The 27,270-nt window shown below is 39.7% G+C and overlaps 1 protein-coding gene across 9 annotated transcripts in view; it reads left to right on the top strand.

Moving 5' to 3' along the window:
- TFCP2 (transcription factor CP2) overlaps window positions 1–25,532 on the top strand; it is a 58,585-nt gene extending 33,053 nt beyond the window's left edge. The window contains exons 1-15 of one of the 9 annotated variants that reach the window (XM_073881990.1): window positions 3,974–4,077; window positions 4,830–4,981; window positions 5,487–5,563; window positions 6,942–7,047; window positions 10,340–10,446; window positions 12,737–12,889; window positions 13,736–13,846; window positions 14,185–14,273; window positions 16,999–17,065; window positions 17,458–17,551; window positions 18,452–18,542; window positions 20,975–21,087; window positions 21,517–21,659; window positions 23,542–23,593; window positions 24,023–25,532. In XM_073881990.1, coding sequence (XP_073738091.1) covers window positions 5,507–5,563; window positions 6,942–7,047; window positions 10,340–10,446; window positions 12,737–12,889; window positions 13,736–13,846; window positions 14,185–14,273; window positions 16,999–17,065; window positions 17,458–17,551; window positions 18,452–18,542; window positions 20,975–21,087; window positions 21,517–21,659; window positions 23,542–23,593; window positions 24,023–24,060 — 1,221 coding nt within the window. In that variant the 5' untranslated portion in view covers window positions 3,974–4,077; window positions 4,830–4,981; window positions 5,487–5,506 and the 3' untranslated portion in view covers window positions 24,061–25,532. Of the gene's footprint in view, window positions 1–3,973; window positions 4,078–4,829; window positions 4,982–5,486; window positions 5,564–6,941; window positions 7,048–10,339; window positions 10,447–12,736; window positions 12,890–13,735; window positions 13,847–14,184; window positions 14,274–16,998; window positions 17,066–17,457; window positions 17,552–18,451; window positions 18,543–20,974; window positions 21,088–21,516; window positions 21,660–23,541; window positions 23,594–24,022 lie in introns of those variants that run through there. The other 8 variants (XM_025882821.2, XM_025882823.2, XM_025882819.2 and 5 more) reach the window with 8 other exon arrangements.
- The last annotated feature ends 1,738 nt before the right edge of the window (window positions 25,533–27,270 follow it).

Below are 27,270 nucleotides of genomic sequence, written 5' to 3' on the forward strand. Positions count from 1 at the left end.
CTGATGAGGGGCTTGATCTCACAACCCTGAGATCATGACCTGAGCCAAAATTAAGAATCGGCCGCTTAACTAACTGAGCCGCCCAGGCACCCCAAGGCAGTTTTGTTTTAGGGGGAAGGGAGCAGCAGAGGGAGAGAGAAAGAATCCCAAGCAGGTGCCCATCGTGGGGCTCAATCTCACTAAACCAAGAGCTGAAACCAACCGTCGGACACTTAACCGACTGAGCCACCCAGGCACCCCAGCAAGGCAATTTTTAAAATATATGCTGCTTTTTAGTTGAATGTGATTTTTCAGTAGATGTTCAGACAGTAGAAGTCTTTTATTACTTTCTGTGACAGAGGGTGCCTACCAGAAAGTACCCTTATTTTACCATTACTCAGTAGTAAGGAATCTGACTAGCTTTGTGTTAAAACCTGCAGCACCATCTTTTCTTACCAGGTCTCCCTGATCTGCCCTGTCAGCCTTTACACAAATCCGGGAAATCAGTCTGCTTTCCCCTCTTCTTTAAGGTGTTCTGACTAGTTATTTACTGGATTTTTTTTTTCTTTTGAAGCTGACCTCAGAGTAGAATGTAGCCTCTCTCGTTCTTGCTCTTTCACACTGGGACTGACATAGAGGTATTGCCATGTTTTGTTTCAGATGTTTTCATCATGATGGAGTCTAAATGAGGGCATAAGTAGGGAAGTTAGAAGCTTAGGACCTCATATAAACCAAGTTAGTTTCTAATTTTCTTTGGTGCTATGGACAACCTGTCTACTTGCTTCTCTTACTCAAGGTAGAGCTCATCAAACTTTTCCCTCTCCCTTCTTAGGCTCTCTAGACAGATGGTAGACCTGAGGGAGAGGGTTAAATAAACCATAGTCATTAATTCCTACAGACCATTCAGAGGTTGCCTTATCTCAAAAGAGTAGTTTATGCCTCAGGAGACCATGAAGCAGCTCTTCATGGAATCCCAGTTAGATATAAGAAAGAACATTCTTGATCATGCTTCTGTTCCTCTGTTATTTCCATTTAGATGCTTTCTGCTGTTTCCACTCTTGGTGTGAATTTCCACTTAGCAATGCACATTTTTAACACATACTCAACTTATCTTTTTATCAGGTGAGATTTCTGTATCCTTACATTTTTTTTAAAGATTTTATTTATTTATTTGAGAGAGAGAGAATGAGAGATAGAGAACACGAGAGGGAAGAGGGTCAGAGGGAGAAGCAGACTCCCTGCTGAGCAGGGAGCCCGATGCGGGACTCGATCCCGGGACTCCAGGATCATGACCTGAGCCGAAGGCAGTCGCTTAACCAACTGAGCCACCCAGGCACCCCCATATCCTTATATTTGATCAGATATCACATTCCAAAATGGTCACAATGTACTAGTGCTGAGTATTCTGGAGACTGCAAACAAAAATATAAATCACATCAACAAATATTTACTAAGCACATAAAAGAGAAGTTACTCCTTCAAATAGTTTATGTTTCATTGGAATGAATTAAATACATGAAGTAGGGGCCCCTGGCTGGCTCAGTCAGTGGAGCATGCAACTCTTGATCCTGGGGTCATGAGTTCAAGCCCCACATTGGGTGTAGAGATTACTTAAAAAAAAAAAAATACATGAAGCAATTGGAGAATGTTATAAAATGCTAAATTGTACATTGGTACCAACTACGTAGGCTCCACCACTCAGAGTCGGTTTTCCTGACCAATGCTCAGTTTACCTCTGAGAAGGAGCAGACTTTTGTATTTCCAAAATTGTTGCTTACTTAATCTGTTACTGTTTTGCTATAGACAGGGTCCTAGAACTGTGCTCGCCAGTGACCTTTAGCCTCCATCTCTAGGAATGTGGAACTGAATGGTACTCTTGCTCCCACAGCAGAGTAAAAGAAATGCACTGTAGCAAGAACATGAGTAATTCAAATATATTTGACGTTTTGGGATCTTAAAATCTCTGATGAGAAAATATAGTTTTGTGTATTTGGTTTGGCTGTTTTGAGTTAGTTAATTTTAGGGGTAATTTTTAGAATTAGTTTTGAAGTTTCAGCATCAGATTGCTTAGTCATGAGGGGTTAGGTGTAAAGCCACGTTATATTGGAAGACTAGGGACTATTGCTATGTATTAACCTTGCTAGCCAGTAATATTTGAGAAGAAAAAAAAAAACACCCTACATTCTAAAAGGTTGAGCTGTTGCTATGTTTCAAAATCTGATTCGCCTTGATTCCTGATAATCTTCACTACTCTTTCAAGGAATCATCAGATGTGGTATATTTGAGAATGATATGTATTGAGATACTTGTTGAGAATGATAAGGCAACAAAGTCTCCCAAAGACTAGCATCATGTTTCTGAAGTTTTATAGTGTTTTGCTTTATTTTCTGTACTATTTGTTGGGGGAGCATTGGTAGCTTTCTGATTTTGAGAAGTGGAAGAACTGGGTTGGAGTACTTTTCTAGAAAACCCAGTGCTTCTACAGTTTTATATAGCCTCAGGGGATCAGTAGTATGTTTCACATGACAATATAGACAGAAAGAAGGATTCCTCACCTCCACTCAACCCCAACCCTTTGAGCAAAGGACACGTACCTCAGGGCCTCAGGGAGAAGAAAGCACCCTTTGTTTTTCTAGCCTTTGAAATACCTTTTAGCATTAAGAAACTTGTGTTTCATAAAAACTGGTTTGCATTTCGGGTGCCAGGATTCAACTAATAACATATAGCCTTGCTATTTAGACAACAGCAGAAAATTTCTCTCTTTTCTCTTCCCTCCGCCACACCCCTCTCTTTTTTTTAAAGCATTTATGCCATTAAATTTTTATTACTCCTATGTGGATCGTTAGGACAATAATCAGAACATTTTCTGCTTATTTTGTTTTCCAATAGGAATTGATAATGTCTCTAAGATTTATAGGAGTTCAGCCATTTTTCTATCAATGGTTGTTTTTGCCTGAATGTAATGATTCTGTACTGTTTGGGGAGAATGTGTACTGCCGAGGTGCATATAAAGAATTGCCATGTAACCCACACACTTAGCGTTCTAGAGAACATTTTTATCTCCCCAGAAAGTTCCCGTGTGTATCTTCCAAGTCAATCTCTGCCCTGCCAGGAAACCACTGTTCTCCTTAGCTTTGCCTGTTTTAGAACATCATATAAATGGAATTGTACATTATATATTCCTTTTATCTAGCTTCTTTTGTTCATTATGTCTGTGAGATGCATCCATGTTGTTGCATTCCTTCGTTTCGCTGACTGGTATTCGATCGTATGAGTATACCACAGTTTGTGCATCCAGTTCTCTTAATTACAAACATTTGGATTCTTTCCAGTTTTTGCTTTTATGCTATGAGCATTTATGTACAGCCTTGAGTGGACTTATATTTTCGTTTCTCTTGGATAAATACCTATGAGTAGAATTGCTGGGCCAAAGGGCAGATAGATACATACTTTTATAAGAAACAGTCAAACCTGGGGGCGCCTGGGTAGCTCAGTCGTGAAGCGTCTGCCTTCGGCTCAGGTCATGATCTCAGGGTCCTGGGATCGAGCCCCACGTCGGGCTCTCTGCTTCGTGGGAAGCCTGCTTCTCCCTCTCCCACTCCCCTGCTTGTGTTCCCTCTCTCACTGTGGCTCCCTCTGTCAGATAAATAAAGAAATTCTTTAAAAAAAAAACAAAAACAGTCAAACCTTTTTCTAGATTGGCTGTGTTATTTTACACTACTGCTGGAAAAGAATAGGAGTTCTGGTTGCTCTGCATCCTTGCCAACATTTGGGTTGTCTTTCTTTTTAACTTTAGCTGTTCTAGTGAATACAGGTACAAATTCTGTAAGTGAATTAAAATATATTTTATTTTGAGAATTTTGTGGCATGTCTTGAGGTAATTGGAAATACTGCTTAATTTGGTACATCTATTTTTTTTTTAAGATTTTATTTATTTATTTGAGAGAGAGAGAGCACGAGCGGAGGGGGGAGGAGCAGAGGGAGAGGGAGCCCGCCAAGCAGGTTGCCCAATGCAGGGCTTGACCCTGGAACTCCGGGATCATGACCTGAGCCCAAGGCAGATGCCCAACCGACAGCCACCCACGCGCCACTAATTTGGTACATCTCTTAAGATTCTTTTAAAGTTTGGTCTGGGGCAAATGTTGATCACAACAGTAGGTTTCCAGGATAGGGCCCAGGATATTCTTTCCTACTAACCACAGCTGGAGTTTATGAGGGAAAATTATTGTTAATCCTATACATCAATTTTAGTCCCTTATGGTTTCCAAAATATTTTCTCACATATTTACTCTAGACAGCAAATGTGATTCCCATTTTATAGATGAAGGAATGAAGACTAGAGAGCTTGTCTAAGATTTGCCTAAGGCTTTTAGGGACTAAAACACACCACTTTTAGTTAGTTATATTCCACAGAATGAAAGCTGACCTTGAGATATATCCTGGTCATTGATTTGTCCTTTTCAAGTGGCTTCTAGGAATTCTGAGTCTTGTTTTAGTCCCTAGAGTAGATCAGCTGATACGGTTATAGAGATAACTGCAGTGGTGCCTTTCGAAGAACAAATACATTACTGAGTGTCCTAAACTGACATTTTGGAACTCTGCGTCCGATTCTCAGAGCCCTTTTAGGAACCCCTATCTAAACAGTTTTAGCAGTGAATATCTGTCATTGCCCACATTGTTGTGGTGAGGGGGATAGCACAGCAGGTAATCTGAACTGAATTGGGAAGAAACTTCATCAAAGTGAGTAATGTTTATAGTTATCCAAACCAAATTGCAGTTACATTGTTTGAGCATAAATCCACTTTTGCACCTCTGTCAGATGTTAACATAAGTTGTTCGTTTTATTTCAGTGATGTCCTTGCATTGCCTATTTTTAAGCAAGAAGAGTCAAGTTTGCCCCCTGATAATGAGAATAAAATCCTGCCTTTTCAATATGTGCTCTGTGCTGCCACCTCTCCAGCAGTGAAACTCCATGATGAAACCCTGACGTATCTCAATCAAGGTTAGATGCTTCCTTATTTGTTAGTATTATTGAAGATCTGGTGGATTGCTAACATTTCATTAGGTGTACTTTTATGTAAAAAGTACGTCTTTCTAGTGTGACCTCTCAGAGTTGAAGCCTTATGTCAGAGATCTTCACTTTTATGTCATATTTGATGTATATCAGTGGCTTCTTTTGTTTACCGATTTTAGTTCCTATCTCCCTCTTTCTAATCCTTACCCAGCTCTATTTACCAGTTGTGTGACCTTGGATACGTTACTTAAACTCTTTACATTTCAATTCCTTTATCTGTAAAAATGGAATTGATAATACTTTTGAGAATTGTATCAACTAATGATATAATAATATGAAAACACTTAGCACTGTGCCTGGCATATAGTAAAGGATTATAGTTGTTACTAATAATATTATACTCTTGTATATTCAGCCAGCTGAATTTTATTCTTTCTGAATCTTACAAACTTAATTTATGATGAATATAATATATAGTAACTTTTTCTTCCAGGACAGTCTTATGAAATTCGTATGCTAGACAATAGGAAACTTGGAGAACTTCCAGAAATTAATGGCAAGTTGGTGAAGGTAAAAGAAAATGAGTAAATCATTCCTCTACACAATATCCTTTTACTGACCCTTTTTGGGTAATGTTCTTTTGCTTCCATAAAGGGCTTGGTGCTATCTCTTAGCTACTACAATTTGCTGGCAGAGTGGAGAGTGGTAAACTGTTATTTCTTTGGAGTGAGAGTGAGCCCCCCCATTCACATGGATTTTTCAGAGCTGCAAAAACAGAAGGCTTACTACTTCATGTCAAAGGAGTCTGCTGGTTCAGTGAAGTTGTTTGGGGTGGAATAGAGTGACCCCCTTGAGATTTTTAGAGAAACTCGTGTCTCTTTGGATACGTGGTCTAGTAGCAAGAAGAACAAACTTCTGTTGATGAATAGCAGTTTTCTTAGTCTAGACTTGTAGCAATGAATTCACAGCACAATTGGGACAGAGGAATTTGGTCAGCAGCTGTAAAAGTTGGTGGGAGGGTTGTTAATAAACACCTCCTCAAAGTAAGAATAACAAAAGGAAAGTTGATAGATACAACCCCTGCTTACCCTCAGTGTTGTATGGTGGGTTAGCAAGCAGGGAACTTGGTGAGCTTTTCATATGCACCTGAAGAGCTGAGCTGATTATTACATGGTAACAGTAGAGACAGGTAGAAATGCTTCCAGTAAGAGTCCTTTATGCCCGGTCTGTGAGGACTGATGTTTAAGCCGCATTTTAAATATGGTACCAGTTAACTATAAAGATTATATCTGATGGGCGCCTGGGTGGCTCAGTTGTTAAGCATCTGCCTTCGGCTCAGGTCATGATCCCAGGGTCCTGGGATCGAGCCCCGCATTGGGCTACCCGCTCGGCGGGAAGCCTGCTTCTCCCTCTCCCACTCCCCCTGCTTGTGTTCCCTCTCTTGCTGTCTCTGTCAAATAAATAAATAAAATCTTAAAAAAAAAAAAAAGATTATATCTCTGTCAAATAAATAAATAAAATCTTAAAAAAAAAAGATTATATCTGAGCAATTATAAAATTAACCTGCAAATAGAGTTTGGTATGGTATGGGTTTTAGAGTGAAACAAATCTTTTTTTTTTTTTTTTTAAGATTTTATTTATTGATTTGACAGAGAGAGACACAGCGAGAGAGGGAACACAAGCAGGGGGAGTGGGAGAGGGAGAAGCAGGCTTCCCGCTGAGCACGGAGCCCAATGCAGGGCCGATCCCAGGACCCTGGGATCGTGACCTGAGCCGAAGGCAGACGCTTAACGACTGAGCCACCCAGGCGCCCTGAAACAAATCTTAAGAAAAATCATTTTAGATCGTGTCTAGAAAACAACTAGAGGTGACTTCTGGTAGTTTTCCATTATCAGCACTGATTTTTTAAAGGATCCTATTATCATTTGATTTTGTTGCTTCCATTTAGAGTATATTCCGTGTAGTGTTCCATGACCGACGGCTACAGTATACTGAACATCAGCAGCTGGAGGGCTGGAGGTGGAACCGACCTGGAGATAGAATTCTTGACATTGGTGAGTTAAGGGAATCTTTTGCCCAGGAAACGCCTGTAAGTATGGTCTGAGAATTGGTTTTCTTTACTTGATGTTTACATTGATTCAAAGTACCTCAGGGGCTCAATTAGCATAAACCCCGAAGTGTTTATTGACTAAGCATAAAAAAATTACTGGGATGATAATACCAAAATTAAAGTTGGAAGTGTAGACACTTCAGTTCCATAACAATTGCATCCATTACTTTAGGGTGATTTTATTTTTGGTTTTGTTTTAATTTAGTTGTGGTAAAATATATATAACCTAAAAGTTACCATTATAAAACATTTTAAAGTAAATAATTCAGTGACATTAAATACATTCACATTATGTAGCCATCACTACCATTCATCTCCAGAACTTTTTTCATCTTGCAAAACTGAAACTCTGTACCCATTAAACAATAACTCCCTATTCCCCTTCTCCCTAGCCCCTGGCCACCACCACTCTACTTTTTGTCCATATGAATTTGACTACTCTAGGTGCCTCATATAAGTGAAATCATCCAGTGTTTGCCTTTTTGTGATTGGCTTATTTCACTTAACCTAATCCTCAAGGTTCATCCATATAGTAGTATGCATCAGAATTTTCCTCCTTTTAAAGACTATATAATATTCCATTGTGTATGTGTATATATACCACATTTTGTTTATCCATTCATCCTTTAGTAGATACTTGGGTGGATTCTACCTTTAGGTTATTGTGAATAATGCAGCTTATGGACATGGGTATACAGATACTTAGTTCAGTCTCTGCTTTCAGTTCTTTTGGGTATATACCCAGAAATGGGACTGCTAGATCATGTATGGTAATTCCATTTTGTATTTTTGGGGGAACCGCCATACTGTTCCCATAGCAGCTGTGTATTTTACATTCGCATCAGAAGTGAACAAGGGTTCTAAATACTCTACGTCCTTGCCAACACGTGCTGTTTTCTTAATGGATGTAAAGTGGTTATCTCATTGTGGTTTTGATTTATACTTCTCTTATGATTAGTGATGTTGGGCATCTTTTCATGTGCTTATTGGCCATATATGTATCTTCTTTGGAGAAATGTATATTCAGGTCCTTTCCTCATTTTTTAATCTGGTTTGTTGGTTTTGTTGTTGTTGTGAGTTGTAGGCATTCTTTATATATTCTAGATATTAACCCCGTATCAGATACAAGATTTGTAATATTTTCTTCCATTCTGTGTGGGTTGTCTTTTCACCATGTTGATAATGTCTTTTGATGCATGAAAGTTTTACATTTTGATGTAGTCCAGTTTATTTAATAATTTTATTGCCTTGCCTATGCTTTTGGTGTCATATCTAAGGATATTATAAAACCCAGTGAAGCTTTTCCTGGTATGTTTTCTGCCAAGAGTTTTATGGTTTTAGGTCTTACATTTAGGTGTTTGATCCATTTTTTAATTTTTGCATATGGTATAAGGTAAGAATTTGCCTTCATTCCTTGTATGTGGTTATTCAGTTTCCCTGGCACCATTTGTTGCAACAACTGTTCTTTCCCCCACTGAATGGTCTTGGCTATTTTGTCAACCATCATTTGACTGTGTATGTGAGGACTCATTTCTGGCCTCTCTAATATGTTCGTTCTATTTGTCTGTGTCTCCATCTTTATGCCAGTACCATACTATTTTGATAACTGTAACTTTGTAGTAAGTTTTGAAATTGTGAAACTTGGCACCTCCAACTTTACTTTTCAAGATTATTTTCGCTATTCAGGGTCTGATACTTTGTTTTGTGTGTATGTAAAAGGGGCCAGGTTTTTCCCCAAATTGCTGCAAGTTCTTTTATTTTACTAATACCTGAGAGGCAGATTAGTGGTTTGTTTTACCTAAAGTAAGAGACCTGGGATTAGAATCTGTGCCTCTTGATTTACAATTTAGGTTTTTCCCCTACTGCTTTGCTACGTAGGGTAGAATTTATTTTTCTTAAATCATAGGGTTTAAGGAAAGTTCCTTTACAAACATACATGCAGTCTCTCTTCATGAATGTATTTTTAATCCTGGCATCTATGTCTTTGATCTTTTTTTTTTTTTAAGATTTTATTTATTTGACAGAGAAAGACACAGCGAGAGAGGGAACACAAGCACGGGGAGTGCGAGAGGGAGAAGCAGGCTTCCCGCTGAGCAGGGAGCCCGATGTGGGGCTCAATCCCAGGACCCTGGGATCATGACCTGAGCCGAAGGCAGACGCTTAACAACTGAGCCACCCAGGCACCCCTGTCTTTGATCTCTTATTGGTCATTATCTCCTACTAGTAAACAGTTGCTGAATAAATCTAAGTACCTACTAATTTTACCTGAGAAAACACTGATTCTTATACAGATATCCTGACGAGCACAGTTGGACCCACCTTGTTGTTTGAATTGATAGTAAAACAGTAGTATAGTGATAGCACAGTTATGATCATAAATATCAGCCTGGCTTTCTCTCCCCAGTTTGAGTATTAATAGGAGAAGTCAGGAAATGATATTTGATTATATGCTATGTAGAATGGAAAGCAGCATTCTACTAGAGCTCATTCATTTTTGCTTCCCTCTCGAGTATCAGATTTGTTGCTCTGTTACAGGGTTATTTGATGACTTTAAGGCCAGCATCACTCCCTATGTTAAATTTTTCCCACTTTTTTTTTTTTAAGATTTTATTTATTTATTTGACAGAGAGAGACACAGCGAGAGAGGGAACACAAGCAGGGGGAGTGGGAGAGGGAGAAGCAGGCTTCCCTCAGAGCAGGGAACCCGATGTGGGGCTCCATCCCAGGACCCTGGGATCAGGGCCTGAGCTGAAGACAGATGCTTAACGACTGAGCCACCCAGGTGCCCCTAAATTTTTCCCACTTCTATCTGTAATACAATGCTTCTGCCTTTATTCAGACACTCTGCTTTATCTTTCTATAGCAGTCTTGTTAGTGTACTTCTATCAGTATCACTAATCCTAAAACTGTAAGTGAAGCAGATTATGTTACAATTTTCATGACACTAGAGCTAGTGTGTAAACTAAATCTGTCTTTAAGTAGAATTTTGGCAGATTAAAAGGAAACTACGTTTAAATTGTCTTATTTAAAAAACCTTTTAAAATGGAAAAAAAGATAGAAGGAAAGTACTTAGGTCAAAATTAGCTCTAATCAAACCCTTTTCATTGGCAAAAAGGTTTAGGGTGTGATACATAAAAATCTTGGTAACTAGGAACCAATAATAAAACAATCGATGCTATCTTATTTAAACCCAGTAGTCCTCAGAATTGTTCAGTGATTACCATTTTGTTTCTCAGATATCCCAATGTCTGTTGGTATAATCGATCCTAGAGCTAATCCAACCCAACTGAATACAGTGGAGTTCCTGTGGGACCCGGCAAAGAGGACATCTGTGTTTATTCAGGTAGAGCATTGCAGATGGGGTTCCAGTTATGAAGAGCATCTCTTACTACCAATTTGTTTCTTTTTCTTTTTTTTTTTTAAGATTTATTTATTTATTTGGGGGGGAGAGAGAGAGAGAGAGAGTGTGTGTGGGCACGAGCAGAGGGAAGGGCAGAGGGAGAGGGAGAGAGAGAATCCAAGCTGACTCCCCACTGAGCACAGAGCCTGACGCAGGGCTTGATCCCAGGACCCTGAGATCATGGCTGGAGCCACAATCAAGAGTTGGATGCTTAACCTGCTGAGCCACCCAGAATCCCCTACCAGTTTGTTTCTTGAAGGATAAAACATGTTAAATTTGAAATTTTTACAGTGTTCCAGCCTGACTGTCAAGTCCAGACTCCTCAACACTTGCCTGAGGGCAATGAGGAGTGTCTGAATTGCCCTTCTAATTTCCCCAATTTATTTATTTGTATGACAAAACAAAATAAAAAATAAGCGAACAAACAAACCAAAAAACGCTTGCTGATGGCTGTATAATATTCCATTCTTTGGATGCACTATAACTTCCCTATTTAGCATTTAGATTCTTCTAAATTTTCCCTATTATCTGTAAAGTTATTTTGAACATCTTTATGCTTAAAATTTGTTTTACATATCTAATTATGTCTGTTGGGTAGATTCCTTTAAAATTCTTATTTGTAATATTAAAATTCTTATTTGTAATAAAGAAAGCTATGGTTTATTATGTCCCATTAGATAGTCACTATGTTAAGTAAACAGTTCATATATATGATTTTATTTTTTTTAAAGATTTATTTATTTATTTATTTGAAAGAGAGAGAATGAGAGAGAGAGAGCACATGAGAGGGGGGAGGGTCAGAGGGAGAAGCAGACTCCCCGCTGAGCAGGGAGCCCGATGCGGGACTCGATCCGGGGACTCCAGGATCATGACCTGAGCCGAAGGCAGTCGCCCAACCAACTGAGCCACCCAGGCGCCCTATATGATTTTATTTAAAACTTTCAGCAATAATCCTATGGAGTAGAAATAGTTTTGAGGCTTAGAGAAATTAACAAGGTGCCTAAGCTAATATTTGATCAGTCGAGGTTTCACTGTAAGACTCACCAGGGTCTTCATTTTATGCAGTACAAGCCTTCGCAAACCTTTCTTTCCCCACCATTGCCTGTGAGTCTTCATATTTGCTAGTTTTGCTGCTTTCTAAACTCTACCCTAGAGTCCAGGAAACTTTTACTAACCTGAAATCATTTCTCTTTTATATTAACTCTGTATTCTCTAAAACAGCTAGTGAATTTAGTTCCTCCTAGTAGCTTTTGTTAGCATTGGATCTGTATATTTATTTTGTTTCATTTTAAGATTTTATTTATTTATTTGACAGAGAGAGAGAGAGAGAGCAAGCCAGAGAGCACAAGCCAGGGGGGGAATGGCAGAGGGAGAGGGAGAAGCAGGCTCCCTGCCGAGCAGAGAGCCCTACGTGGGGCTCAGCCCCAGACCCATGGGTTCATGACCTGAGCCCAAGACAGACACTTAACTGACTGAGTCACCCAGGTGCCCCTACTTTGTTTCATTTGTAATAATTAAGCTTCCTTATTTCCTCTATTAGAATATCCATTCTTTAAGATCTAAAAGAGAGTAAAAGTTTTTTGTTTTGTTTTGTTTTGTTTTTAGGATTTTATTTATTTAGAACCAGCAAGAGAGCACTCGAGCATAAGCACCGGGAGGGCCAGAGGGAGAGGGAGAGAGAGAATCTCAGGGAGTCTCTGCACCGAGCGCAGAGCACGACATAGGGCTCAATCTCACTATCCTGAGATCATGACCTGAGCCGAAATCAAGAGTCAGATGCTTAACCGAGGCAACCCTAAAAGTCTTTTTTTTTTTTTTAAGATTTCATTTATTTATTCATGAGAGAGAGGCAGAGGGAGAAGCAGGCTCCCTGCAGAGCAGGGAGCCTGACGCAGGACTCAATACCAGGGCCCCAGGATCACAACCCAAGCCGAAGGCAGGTGCTCAACCGACTGAGCCACCCAGGAGCTCCTAAAAGTTTCTTTGTTTTTTTTAAGATTTTATTTACATAGATGTTTTTAAGTAAACTCTATGCCCAACGTGGGGCTCGAGTTTATGACCCTGAGATCAAGAGTCATATGCTCTACCGACTGAGCCAGCCAGGTGCCCCTAGCATAAAAGTTTTTTTTATAGGTGTTTTTAAAGGTTTTGCTGTTAGTAGTTGCTCAGAAAATATTGTTGACTGATGTGGCTAGTTAGCAGTACTGAAACCTGGATGCTGTATTCTTTGTAGGTACACTGCATTAGCACAGAGTTCACTATGAGGAAGCATGGAGGAGAAAAGGGAGTGCCGTTCCGAGTACAAATTGATACCTTCAAGGAAAATGAAAATGGGGAATATACTGAGCACTTACACTCAGCCAGCTGCCAGATCAAAGTCTTCAAGGTATTCCTGGGGCCTCCTGTTGTCCCTTGTCTTCTTTTCCCTCATCTTTCAATTTCAACACTAGCTACCAAGTCAGAAAGTCACATTTGTCTTCTTTCAACAACTGTGAAAACTCAGTCTGCGCTAGAGTCCTTGAGATAATCGCTGAGATGCCTGGTAATGAATTTGTATGGGGATGGGCATGGGAGAAGAGGAACTTGGAAAGGGAGCTAGAGGCTAACATGGATTTTCACTGAAAGCTCTTAATGTCTGTTGAAATTACAAGCTCTTGTAAAAGCTCACAAAATTATGAAATGTTGATAGTTTTGGTTACATTGGTACTTGATTTTCTTTTGTTAATTTGGTCTTTATTTGTTCTTATCATATGAATATAAATGTATTCTCATTGCAAAAGATTCATTAATACAGAAGTATTCAGACCGAAGTCCCCCTTTACCACTTTTACCCTGACTTCCCAGGCTTTCCTAGAGGTTGCCACTGTCATAATTTAGCATGTATCCTTCTAGTCTCCTTCTGTGCTTTCATATACACATGTACATAAGTATACACATATTTTCTTTTCTTTGAAACATCAGTAGGATTGTAATGTATAAATTATTATGAGGCTTGCTTTTTTTCAGTTAGCTATGTGCTTTAGAGGTCTTTCCATGTCTGTAGCTATAGATCTCTTATTCTTTTTCAACTCCATCACACAGTTAAATTTTCTATTTTCAGACTTAGATGCAAGGATGCATCTTGTCTTTATATCATTGTACATAAATCCTTGTTTCGCATGGGACTGTTTAAGGTAATATTGCTGGATCAAAAGTCAGTTGATGAGTCAAAACAAAACATTTCTCTTTCCAGCCCAAAGGTGCAGACAGAAAGCAAAAAACAGATCGGGAGAAAATGGAGAAACGAACACCTCACGAAAAGGAGAAATACCAGCCTTCCTATGAGACAACTATACTCACAGAGGTGAAAGGATTTCTTTTGGTGATGATTTCAATCAATACTTCCTATTCTTAAAAGAAAATCCCATCATTTTGCACTATATACATATATCAAATCGTTATATTGTACACCTGAAACTAATACAATGTTGTATGTCAATTATATCTCAGTTAAAAAAAACAAACCCATAAGTTCTAGCCTGGTCAAGATTTACTTGTCCTGGGTATATTTTCTCTTAATTATAGGGACCTCTGTGCAGTTAAGATTTACTAATCAAGATGTGCTATTCAAGTAACAATGTTTTGGTGGGACACTAGGGTCAAATGTACTTTTTCAGTATTTAAGTTGTTCTTTGTTTTTAGTGTTCTCCATGGCCTGAGATCACATATGTCAATAATTCCCCATCACCTGGCTTCAACAGTTCTCATAGCAGTTTTTCTCTTGGGGAAGGGTAAGTGTGGGAAATGAAATTAGGTTGTGTTTGTCCTAAATATGTCTTCTTTCATTATCTTCCCATGTAGAAGCTCTTTCTAAATCAATAAATCCATTGATGGATCTGTGGATTAATTGAGCTTTGGATTATCTTCAAAAGTGACTGAAAAGAGTTTTATATAGTCCTTTCTCCTCTTTTTCTTCCTATTCGAAAACAGCATTTAAAGAAAAAAAAAAACAGCATTTATAGTCAGTTTTTAGTGATTCAGAGGCTGATTTTCTGGGCTTTTCACTTCTCCCTGTCACTGCTTATCTTGTGGTCATTTCACTTCCTGTGCATACTTTCACCAGAATGGTCCTCAGGAACTGAAACACAGTTGTACAAACACGAAAATCTGTTTTGTTACTTTTTTTAAAATAATTTTATTTTTTTAAAGGTTTTATTTGTTTGACAGATACAGAGAGAGCACAGGTAGGCAGAGAGGCAGGCAGAGGGAGAGGGAGAAGCAAGCTCCCCAATAAGCAGAGAGCCCGATGCAGGTCTCCATCCCAGGACTCTGGGATCATGACCTGAGTCGAAGGCAGACGCTTAACCGACTGAGCCACCCAGGCGCCCCTGTTTTGTTACTTTTTAAGAATGATCCTAGGGCGCCTGGGTGGCTCAGTCAGTTAAGCAACTGCCTTCAGCTCAAGTCATGATCCTGGAGTCCTAGGATCGAGTCCCGCGTCGGGCTCCCTGCTCAGCGGAGGGTCTGCTTCTCCCTCCTGCCCTCCCCCCTCTCATGTGCTCTCTCTCTCTCTCTCATTCTCTCTCTCAAATAAATAAAATCTTAAAAAAAAAAAGAATGATCCTAATACCTAATAATTATGGATCTTTGATAACTGGGGAAGAAGGTTGAAGATGAGAGCTAAAATGAAGTTTTAGAATTATCTATGGGATACATTTATTCTTTATTGTCTTTTATCATCAAAGATAATTGAAAGTTGGTACAGTTGCGTATTCCAGTTAAAATAAGTTGTCTTTAGTCTTAGCATTTAACACATATTCCACGTAGGTCATATTGAAATTTAAAATAGGCTACTGAATGTGTGATTTTTTTTGTTTTGTTTTGGTTGTAATGTTTGTTTTTGAATTTATGTAGGCTCTGTGTTCAGTCTGCTTCTATAAGTAATTAAGGTAGCTTCACTATTCAAAATATGTAACAGTTAAGAATGAAAATAGGTAAGGGGTGGCTGGGTGGCTCAGTCGATAAGCGTCTGCCTTCGGCTCAGGTCATGATCCCAGGGTCCTGGGGTCGAGCCCACATCGGGCTCCCTGCTCAGCAGGAAGCCTGCTTCTCCCTCTCCCACTCCCCCTGCTTGTGTTCCCTCTCTCGCTGTGTCTCCCTCTGTCAAATCAATAAATAAAATCTTTAAAAAAAAAATGAAAATAGGTAGAAGTTATAGAGGGAATAGGTAATAAGGGCCTGGTGATAAGTTAATTACTAAACATGAATACTGAATTTGAATTTTGCAGCTGAGGCAAAAAAAGAAAAAGAAGATCTATTTTGAAAGAAAAATCTCTTACCATCCATATGGATTATGCAGTCTACTTATAGGCAATTTTATTTTTTATGTTTGTTAAAGTCTATTTTTTTTTAGTAATCTCTACATCCAACTTGGGACTTGAACTCACAACCCTGAGATCAAGAGTCACATGCTCTTCTGACTGAGCCAGCCGGCACCCCTAGGCAATTATAAATATATAGAATTTAAGAGTTGTGTTTTAAAGTTTTTTCTCTTCTCTTTGTCATTACTTTTTTATTAGACTCAAATTTTTCTCCCATAAAAGAAGTAAGCATTAGGAAATAGGGACAATCCTTTTTTTTTTTTTTAAAGATTTTATTTATTTATTTGAGAGAGAGAGAATGAGAGATAGAGAGCATGAGAGGGAAGAGGGTCAGAGGGAGAAGCCGACTCCCTGCTGAGCAGGGAGCCCCATGTGGAACTCGATCCCTGGACTCCAGGATCATGAATTGAGCCGAAGGCAGTCGCTTAACCAACTGAGCCACCCAGGCGCCCCAGGGACAATCCTTAAAACAAAAGGAAATACAGGGAAAAACAGAGGGTGGAGAGATAGCCCGTGGATTGCAAATTAGGCAGCACTAATTTTCGAAGCCGCTTTAAAAATAATTTGGTTTTCATTATAAAAGTATGTGATTACATTGCATTGCATAAAGTTTCTTCTGGTATTTTTTCCTGTATATGTTTGGTGTATATTTATGTATTTAATATAGTAGTAATATATTGATTACTTTTATGTTCTGATATTTTTTTCTATTATAAATTTCTTACGTTAAATATTCTTCATGCCATAATTTATCCAATTAAACGCAATTTGCTAGAATTTTGATATTTTTTCAATTTGTCCAGTAATAAAAAAGGTTGAAAGTGACAGTTTCTTCCCCTCTCCCCATAATCTTAAATTAACAGATAATAGAAGAATTGACTATCAGACTAAGACTGCTTTAGGAGAGAGCACAGATTCCTTTAGATCTCTAGCTTGGGGTGCCTGGCTGGCTCTGTCGGTGGAGCCCTCGACTCTAGATCTTGGAATTGTAGTTTTGGGCCCCACGTTGGGTGTAGAGATTATTTTTAAATAAAATCTTAAAAGAAGAAAAATCTCTAGCTTGAGACTTACTATGAGATGATGAACCCTAGTATGTGTCATGGACTCATCCTTTTCATTTTCAATATTTCCTTAGAAATGGTTCACCAAACCACCAGCCAGAGCCACCCCCTCCAGTCACAGATGTAAGTCTAAAGTTAAATGTAAGTTATTTGCAATGTCTACTAATACTTTGATAACTGTGCAGTTCATTAGAAATGTCCAACCTTTAAGGAATAATACTTATTCAATCATTAAACGGACGTTTATTGAATTTTGACTATGAACTAGACACTAACCTAGGGACCAGGGATGTGAAACAAGTTAATGCAGGACCCTGCAATTTAAAGAGCTTACAGTTTAGTAAGGAAGATAAGGATGGAATTCCATGGGCTTCTTGCGTAGTCAGGGAAAGAAGACTGATGAGGTATAAACAACTATCAAGCGAACTAGGCCTGAGGGTGGGTGTGTTTAGCTCTGTGTTACCTGAGGATGTAAGAGATAAATCTCTTCAGTTACCAAGAAAAGAAAAAAAAATGCTTGCTTTCTCTTTCAGAACCTCTTGCCAACAACCACACCTCAGGAAGCTCAGCAGTGGTTGCATCGAAATCGTTTTTCTACGTTCACAAGGCTTTTTACAAACTTCTCAGGTTAAATTTATTTGTCCTTTTGTTGTTCCCAACACAGGATATTCCTTTACATTCTAGGGCCTCCTAGTATCCATGTGAGGGTGTGAGGGTGTGTGTGTGTGTGTGTGTGTGTGTGTGTGTGTGAGAGGGAGGTAGGGAGGAAGGGAAGGAGAGATCTTCATGCATTTTTAGGATTAAGTGAATTTCATAGAACCCTTCAGACTTTCTCACCAGCGGCATCTGTGCTGTGAAATACTTAAAAAGAAAGACTTCTTAGTTTAAACTCACTTTAATTTAAAAATATTTATTCTATACAATACTTTTTAAAATGTATATTCCATATCATATCAAGGGCATTTGTAGGTAGTCTGAAATTTCCCCCTTGAAATCACTATATTGTATTTGCACATTCCACTTTTATTAAGCACCTTCTGGGTACCAGGTATGGTAGGAATACACAATTGGGTAAGGCCTACTTTCTGATCATTCATCATCTAGTATAAAAACAAAAACCCAAATCAAATCAAAATAAAACCCTGAAAAAATAAGGAAATGGTTGTGACGCAGTAGATAAGTGGTACGAAGCAGGGTATTGGGGGAGTGTCTGTGGTTAGGGAACACGTGTAATGCATGAGGTAAATCTTGGGGGATAAGGAGGAGTCTGTTGGTTGGAAAGTAGAAGGCTATTTCAGGGAGGGGGGACGGCGTGCTCATTAGACCTCATCAGTATGATGAAAGCATGGGGTTAAGTGGATCAGTGAATGGGGTGGCAGTTGAGGTGAGAGAGGAAACAGGGGCCAGGTCATGGAGAATTATGTACCGTGCAAAAGATGATGACCTATAACATGACAGAGCCATTTCAGTGGTCATTAACAAAGATAGCCTTTGCCTTTATCACCCATTTTCTTATATTTATTCCAGGGGCAGATTTATTGAAACTAACTAGAGATGATGTGATCCAAATCTGTGGCCCTGCCGATGGAATCCGACTTTTTAATGCATTAAAAGGCCGGTATGTAATTAGTGTAAAAATATCAGCAAGGTTGAATTTCAAGTGGATTTGGATTCAGGAGCTCTTTGCACAGCTCACTACATCTTGTCGAAACATTCTTTTTGAATGCCAGCTATGTACCAAATAAACGAAGATGAAAACTATCTTTTCCTACAGTAGATCTAAGGAATTCCTCATGATATTCCATTTTTCGTTTCTAGGTAGTTTTTTCATTTGATAAATACTCAGTATCCCTAATATGAGCCAGGTACTATTGTAGGCTCTGGGGATACATTGGTGAGAAAACAGACAAGGGACCCATTATTATGAGTTTACTTTCTAATGGGGGGAGAGATAAAAATATGAACAGTGAATAATGTCGATAGTGATAAGTGCTTTGAAGGAAAACCAAACAAACAAAAACAAGGTTATAACCTGTAGAGTACCCAGAATATGGTCAGGAAAGACATCTCTGAGGCGGGGGTGTTTAAACTGAATTATGAGGGGCGCCTGGGTGGCTAAGTCGTTGAGTGTCTGCCTTCGGCTCAGGTCATGATCCCGGGGTCCTGGGATTGAGTCCCATGTCGGGCTCCTTGCTCAGCAGGGAGTCTGCTTCTCCCTCTCCCACTGTCCCTGATTGGGTTCCCTCTCTAGCTATCTCTCTCTCTGTCAAATAAATAAAATCTTTTTTTTTTAAGATTTTATTTATTTATTTGACAGAGACACAGTGAGAGAGGGAACACAAGCAGGGGGAGTGGTAGAGGGAGAAGCAGGCTTCCCGCAGAGCAAGGAGCCCGATGCGGGGCTCGATCCCAGGACCCCGGGATCATGACTGGAGCTGAAGGCAGACGCTTAACAACTGAGCCACCCAGGCGCCCCAAATAAATAAAATCTTTAAAAATAAATAAACAAACAAACAAACTGAATTATGAAAAGGATGGAAGCTGTGGGGTCATATGAGGGAAGAGCGCTCTAGGCAAGAGGAACAGCAGGTGCAAGGGCCCTGAGTCCATTTTGACTGGGGAAGAGGTCATTCTTGAATTGGATAGGAACTACTTAAGTGTCCACTTACAAATGATAAAACAGAGTAACTTGTAGTCCCTATTTGGGATTTTCAGTTTCAAATAGGTAATAGGATTAATGGAAAAAACATACAGGTTAATGCCACAGAACCAAATGAGTGACTAAATAATGAAACAGATCATGAAGTATTTTGTTTGGGTACATCACAAGAAATGTTGAGTCAGGTTGGCTCTAATCTGGGAAATTTTTAAAGAAAAGAAAAATTCAGAGGTTGATGATTTGCAGAAAAAAGAATGGATTTTTTTTTTTTTTAAAGATTTTATTTATCTGACAGAGAGAGAGAGAGAGAGACAGTGAGAGCAGGAACACAAGCAGGGGGAGTGGGAGAGGGAGAAGCAGGCTCCCCGCTGAGCAGGGAGCCCGTTGTGGGGCCCAATCCCAGAACCCTGGGATCATGACCTGAGCCGAAGCAGACACCTAACAACTGAGCCACACAGGCACCTAGAGGATCTTCATTTTTTTTTTTAACATATTATTTATTTAAAGAGCATTTAAGGGGCGCCTAGGTGATACAGTCAGTTAAGAGTCTGAGTCTTGATTTCAGCTCAGGTCATGATCACATGGTCATGAGATTGAGCCCCTCCTTGGGCTCTGCACTGGGTGTGGAGCCTGCCTAAGGTTCTCTCTTTCTCCCTCTGCTCCTCCCCCAGCCCCCCCCAAACACCTCCCAGCGGGGGCTCTCCTCTTCCCCCCCCATGCACTCACACACGTGCTCTCTCTCTTAAAAAGTAAAAGAGCGTTTAAAAATAGGAATGAGATGATCAGATCAAGAGGTCATTGAGTACCATTGTCTAAGAAGTAAGAAGAGACAGAAGGCTTAGGCTGCTTAGTAGGAGAAGGTAATGAGGGAACTAAGATTCTCTGTTTTATAGTGGCGCTTCTAAGGAGAAGGTATGTGTTCAGCCGGACCCATGCAGCAGCGGCTCACACGTTTCGAATATTTCTAACGTTTACATCAAAGATGATAAACTCAAATGATCCTAAATGATAAACTCAAAGGCCACATGTAAATGAGCGACAGTCAAATCTGGGGTGTAGTGAAGAATGCATGGGTCAAGGCAAGGAGAACAGCCGATTGTTTTCTTGTAAGAATGAGGGCCTCAGATGGCCAGATCTGATTTTTCGAGAAAAGCCAAAATTGCAGAGGTCTGTATGATGTTGGAATGGATTCAGTCGAACTGCACGCGATGCAGATGCGCGCACCCATCTACCCCAGTGGAGAGCTAATGAGGCAGCAAATGAGCTTCCTTGGCCCGCGGGCTGCCAGTTTGCAGCTCTGCCCTCTAGTGCTAACCCAGACACACAGGTTCTCCCTTAAAATGTGCTTCCCGTGAAGACCGTGAGACTAACAGCCTCGCTTTCCTCCTCAGGATGGTGCGGCCCAGGCTAACCATTTATGTTTGTCAGGAGTCCTTGCACTTGAGGGAGCAGCAGCAGCAGCAGCAGAAGCGTGAGGATGGAGACTCAAATGGTACTTTCTTCGGTAGGTCCTTCTGGACAGGCTAGGACACACACTGAGGCGAGGGGAGGAGATGACGTAGGAGCCTGTGCGGTGGGAATGCCTCAGACAGCAGAGTGCGCATTTGCCAGAATAAATGGTAATTGCTCACGTTTATTGAGTTCCTCCCAGAGACCGGGCACTACACTCAGCACGTTTACATGCTTTACTTTTTACAACTGGTGCTTCTTCTTTGCAGTACCTTTATTGTTCTCGCCCACATGTAGGTGAGGAAAATGAGGCTCAGGGACGTTAAGTAACTCACCCCAGTCACACAGCTAGCAGGTGGCCGAGCCAGAATTTGAACTCAGGCAGTCTGTGAGTCCTTTAGAAGAGCGGGCATTCCTAGTGACCGGGTTACCTTTAAGAGCAGAGAAGCCTGTATTGACTCCCTTTGCTCTGTCCCTCTTGCAGTGTACCACGCCATCTATCTAGAAGAACTGACAGCTGTTGAACTGACAGAAAAAATTGCTCAGCTCTTCAGCATTTCCCCTCGCCAGATCAGCCAGATCTACAAGCAGGGGCCAACAGGAATCCATGTGCTCATTAGCGATGAGGTAGATTTTCAGCGCAGCTCAATCACCACATTGCCAGTTTGTCAGGGCGTGTGACAGGAGCAAGGGCCGTCCTCCTGGGGTACAGGCTCCGCTTACGAGACCAGGGCTTTTCAAATGCTTTTGCTTACTGACTTTCTAACCACGTATCCCCCTTGCACATTTTTAGGTTGACTTAAAATTTTTTTTGTTTTAAGTTTAAATAGTTGCAAAATATGTCATTCCTGGGCATTATTATATAACCTTTAAAAATGAAATGGTTACATCACTATTCTAACTATATTCCATGTAACCTAAATAGAAGAGCGATGTAATACCACCATCACTGTCTTAAAAAATACATGAATATACTTTTCTTTAACAGAGTTTTTATGTCATTTCTTTGTTTCCTTGAACTCCTGTTTCCATTCACTTCTCCCATAGAATTTTATCTTACCATAACCTGTTTCTATGCTCAAACATCTTTTATTAATTATCTTACCATATTTCCTTGAGACAAATTTGCTTCAACTTAAGAATTTGTTTCAATAACAATTTAAAAATTATTTCTTCTGAATAGAATGATCACCATAATTATATAATCAATAAACATAAATGTATTCTATGTTTTGATAAATTTTTAAACATTAAGAAAAATGTATTAGAAGTCTATTATTTTTTTTAAAGATTTATTTATTTATTTATTTATTTGAAAAAGAGAGAGAGAGGGAGCACATGAGAGGGGGGAGGGCCAGAGGGAGAAGCAGACTCCCCTCTGAGCAGGGAGCCCGATGCGGGACTCGATCCCGGGACTCCAGGATCATGACCTGAGCCGAAGGCAGTTGCCTCACCAACTGAGCCACCCAGGCGTCCTAGAGGTCTGTCTATTAATGAGCTGGATGGAATTGTCTGATTCCCTACCTGCCCTGCCCACATTAATTCATGTATAGATGAATACTCTTTACTGATTTTTAGAATGAAACAGAGTTCAGCACCACTTTCGTTCTGTTTTATCCCCCTAGATTAATAATGCTATGGAGTCTGATTAATTGACAGACAGGAATGGATGGAGTTTTTTATAAAAACATGACTGGATTTTTTTTTTTTTTTTGAACTTTGGAGTTAGGTGCCAAGAGTTATATAGTCATGTCACAAAGAATTATTTTGAATCACCTGTCATTTGACAGTTTGTGATTAGGTCAGTCTTCAGTTCTGGTGCAAGGAAAGAATTAGAAATCATGTGGCTCACAAAATACTTTGTTACCCAGTCATTAAAGTTCACATTAATGGTCACACTTTGGCATCCTGGAGGTTTTTGTACCCTGGGGCGGGGCATCTTGGTAGGAATCCAGGAGGGTGAAACTTATGCCTTTATTTTATAAAATGGGAGAAGGGAGTTCAGAAGGGAAAGTGGGTAGGGAAAATCGAAGAGGTGCTCAGGCAGTTTTGGGAGATGAAGACCTGGAAGTCAGTTCTCCCAAATGGGCCTACCAGTGTTCATGTACCCTTGCAGCATCTTGGGGTTAATCAGGAAAATGCATCCTATAATTTTAAGATCAGTTGTTTTAGATTGCTTAGCTTTTATTTTATTTTATTTTATTTATGATTTATTTATTTATTTATTTATTTATTTATTTATTTATTTATTTATTATTTTTTAAGTAGGCTCCAATGCCCAACATGGGGCTTAAACTCACAACCCTGAGATTGAGTCACATGCTCTAGCAACTGAGCCAGCCAGGCGCCCCTAGACTGCTTAGCTTTTAAAACTTAAAAACTGAACGTGAGAAAACGAAACAAAGGATTATTTTTCCCTTAAGTCCAATATAATAAAAAGCCATATAGTCTAAATAAATGCAGCAAACCCGAGTCTTTAATAATTAGCAACTTTTTTTGCTTTTCTCAGATGATACAGAACTTTCAAGAAGAAGCCTGTTTTATTCTGGACACAATGAAAGGTAATAAAATAGTAGGACAGATGCCTCTCTGTAAGGAGTTTAAGAGATTTTTTTTTCATGATTTACTTCTCTGAGGAGAGAGGGAAAATATCAACCACCATATTTGAGGCAGAGAAAGTGATATCTTTGGAGATTGTTTCTTTGTATGAATTGGCTTCTTGCCATTATCAGAATAGACGAAGTGTAACTGATGACTCTGCCATTCTCTCCCACCTTCCCTGGACAAATGAGGAAATGAAGGCATGTTGTTTTTATAATGCATATTTATTGTAAGTATTTTGTGGTAATAAATATGTTGCGCTTTGTCCTGCTGGGTTTTTTTTTTCCCTTCTCAAAAGATCCTTACCATCTTTTGTTCTTTTTTTTCTCCTACTGTGTTTTAGAGGTGACTAAAGATTATTCTCTCTCTCTCTCCTTTTTTTTTTACAGCAGAAACCAGTGACAGCTATCATATCATACTGAAGTAGGTGCCGGGCATTCCGTCTTCAGTGGCCGCTGCCTCCTTCACCCCTTGGAAGCTTCCCTCTCAAAGGGAGTCGCTCACTAATGGAGATTGGAAGGTCTGCAGGAACCTGACCCATCTGACTGTGTGTGGGGGAGTCCAGGCCATGGAGGCAGAATCCCAGCCATCTGTTGGCCCAAGCTCTTGTGGCACACACAGATTATTGCCCAACATGCATTTCTGCAGCTGTGGTTTCTTAGTTAAAATTTATGGACCCTGTTGTCGTTGAGTATCATTAGAAACTCCACACCATTTAGGGTGTTTGTAGGGTATAATGATGGTGAGAATTGTGTGATGTTTCATGGAAAGATGTTAAAGTTTGTGATATGGAGCCATGTAATTTTTTTCTAATATAAAAATTAACATCTGTATTCCTAAGACTAGATCCTCAGTCTCTTTTGCATCATACATACTGGATTTTGCCACAGTCGGCCCCTGAAAACCTCACCAAAGAGGAGAAATACAGAGAGGTAGAATAGAATTTTTCTTTTGGTCGCCCTGTAATACCAAGACTAATCGTAATTTTAGCTAACATTTACTGAGCATTTACTTGTGCCTCATAGTGTGATAAATTCTTTAAGTGGATTACCTTGTTTAACTCCTCTTTAATAATCCTCTGTGAAGTAGGTAGTAGTGATCCCTAATGAAGGTGAGGACATGGACACACAGAGTGGCTAAGGAGCTTGCTGGGCGACAGGCAGCTAGAAAGCAGTGTTGCTGAAACCCAAACCTGGGCAATCTGGCTCATTTTAACCGCCAGCCACGATGCCGCCCTTGCAATACCCTGTGCTTGCTGCCGTCTCTGACCGTGGCTCTGCCAGCGGATAGGACGCAACACCACGTGACAACTGAGGAAGCAACCACTGTCAGGAACAAGCCACACCTAAATAATCACGAACGAATCAAGAGCTACAGAAACCCAGAACATACGTGCTTTTGAGGCATCATCAGTTATCAGATTCACAGACTCTGAAGTGGTGAAAATGAGGGGTCATCTGGAACTCCCCAAATTCACTGTTCTTGAATGAGCTTCTCAAACTATTTATTCATGAGTTTGGCTAGCCCCTGCTTTCTCTTTCCCCTCTCTGCATCTTTCCTTGGTAGAGGAGGTTCTTTTACTCATGTAGTGTTCTTTTATATAAGCTTCATGAGAAATTCATTCCTAGTCCAGTCACACTCTTCCCATTTATTTTAGTTCTTCAAGGGTGTGCGTGCGTGTGCGTGCGTGTGCGTGCGTGTGCGACTATGGGTTGTCTTTTTTCACATGTAGAGTTTTATCCAGAAATCCCTTTACACATTATGTTGAGGTGAAAAAAGATAATGTTCAAAGATTCTGTAATGGATTTGGAGCTGTGCGTGTGTGTTTTTAAAGCATTTGATAAAGTTTAAATGTTTTTATACAGAGAATTTTGTTCATTAAAATCAACCCACAACATGGTCTGATTTCTTTTGGTTTGAAACAAATTGAAGACTTTGAAACTGGAGAGTGAAGTCAAGTGACTTTTAAAAACTGACCTGGGTAACGTGACATTATTAGGCCAAAATACTTCTTAAATGAAAGTATTGATTGCCAGATGTCCCTGTTTCAGAAGAGGGGCATTTCTGGTTGTATTAAGTTCCTGGGACTGTTCTCAGTTTCAGAGAAGTTAGTTCTCTCTTTAGCAGGCTGCTATTAGTTTTTTGGTTTTGGTTGTTTTTGTTTTTTTATTATTCTGTCTGAATATTAGGCTGGGAGGGTTGGACTAGATAGACTTTAAGGTCCCTTCTGAATCTGTGACTCTTTACTGCAAATGATATATAGAAATCTTTTTAATATATTTACCACAAATTACAGTTACTAATTTGCCTAGGATTAGAGTTTTTTCAGAGTAGTCTTCAAATTTATTATAGAAAAAAAAATATATATATATAATATTTAGAAATTATAGGGGCACCTGCATGGCTCAGGAAGTTGGGCGTCCAACTCTTGATTTTGGCTCAGGTCATGATCTCAGGGTCGTGAGATCGAGCCCGGCATCAGCATTGGGCTCCATGCTCGGCAGGGAGTCTGCTTGAGATTCTCTCTCTCTCCTTCTGCCCCTGCCCACCCCCGCTTGTGCACATTCTCTCTCTCTCTCTCCCTCAAATAAATAAATCTTTTTAAAAAAGAAATGAATTTATACAAGTTCGCAATCACAGATCCTAAATTAACCAGAAAAATTGTTGAGGCTTGCTTTAGCTCCAAAAAGTATAGTATCAATGCTATACAATTGGTAAGAATTGGTATAGTGATAGAACATGGCAATTATTCAACTTGCTTTTAAGAATCACATCTATTACTATTATTGATCCTTTCAATTCAATGAAAATTTTAAACTAGCTTTTTTATTATCAAAATAATATACAAAATGATAAATTCAAACAATAAAGAGGGGTATAACTTTTTCTTCTTACCTCCTAGTCCCACTCTAAAGAGAGAAGCATTGCAGAATACCCCCCATCCCTCTCCCTCCCTCCCTTTCTCACACACAGACAAATACTCAGGCTCATGTTACACTAATGGTCTGCAATTTGCTTTTTGTATTTAACGTCTTGAACATCTTTCTGTTATTAGAATTTATAGTTCGACATCATTCTTTTTAAAGATGGCCATTCCCTATAGATGTTTAGGTTAAGTGCATTTGAAAGTGCATCTTCATAAGTTTTTTGCATGTGCCTCTAAGATACATTCCTAGAAGTAAGATTTACTGGATTTTATCTTTTTAACAATGTGCCAGTTGATATTTATTTTTTATTTTATTTATTTTTAAGGATTTTATTTATGTTTTGACAGAGAGACAGCAAGAGAGGCAACACAAGCAGGGGGAGCGGGAGAGGGAGAAGCAGGCCTCCCGCTGAGCAGGGCGCCCGACGCGGGGCTCGATCCCAGGACCCTGAGATCATGACCTGAGCCGAAGGCAGACACTTAACGACTGAGCCACCCAGGCGCCCTGCCAGTTGATATTTAAACTGAGTAGATAGTTAAATGGTTTTATTAGAGTGAGGGTATTTGAGAGGGAGAACGGTTAGATTTAGACCCTCCTGAGAAGTGGAGTAGGCTCCTATTTGAGTATTGTGTGTACTGTTCCCTTGAAGGGGGAGGTTCTATCTAGAAGAATCAGCTATATAAAGACTTAATAGTTAAAAGGGAGTTATT

This window comes from Callorhinus ursinus, unplaced genomic scaffold (assembly GCF_003265705.2).
Source record: "Callorhinus ursinus isolate GAN/ISIS: 27379988/994484 unplaced genomic scaffold, GSC_fseal_2.0 scaffold44, whole genome shotgun sequence".
Taxonomy (NCBI): Eukaryota; Metazoa; Chordata; class Mammalia; order Carnivora; family Otariidae; genus Callorhinus; species Callorhinus ursinus.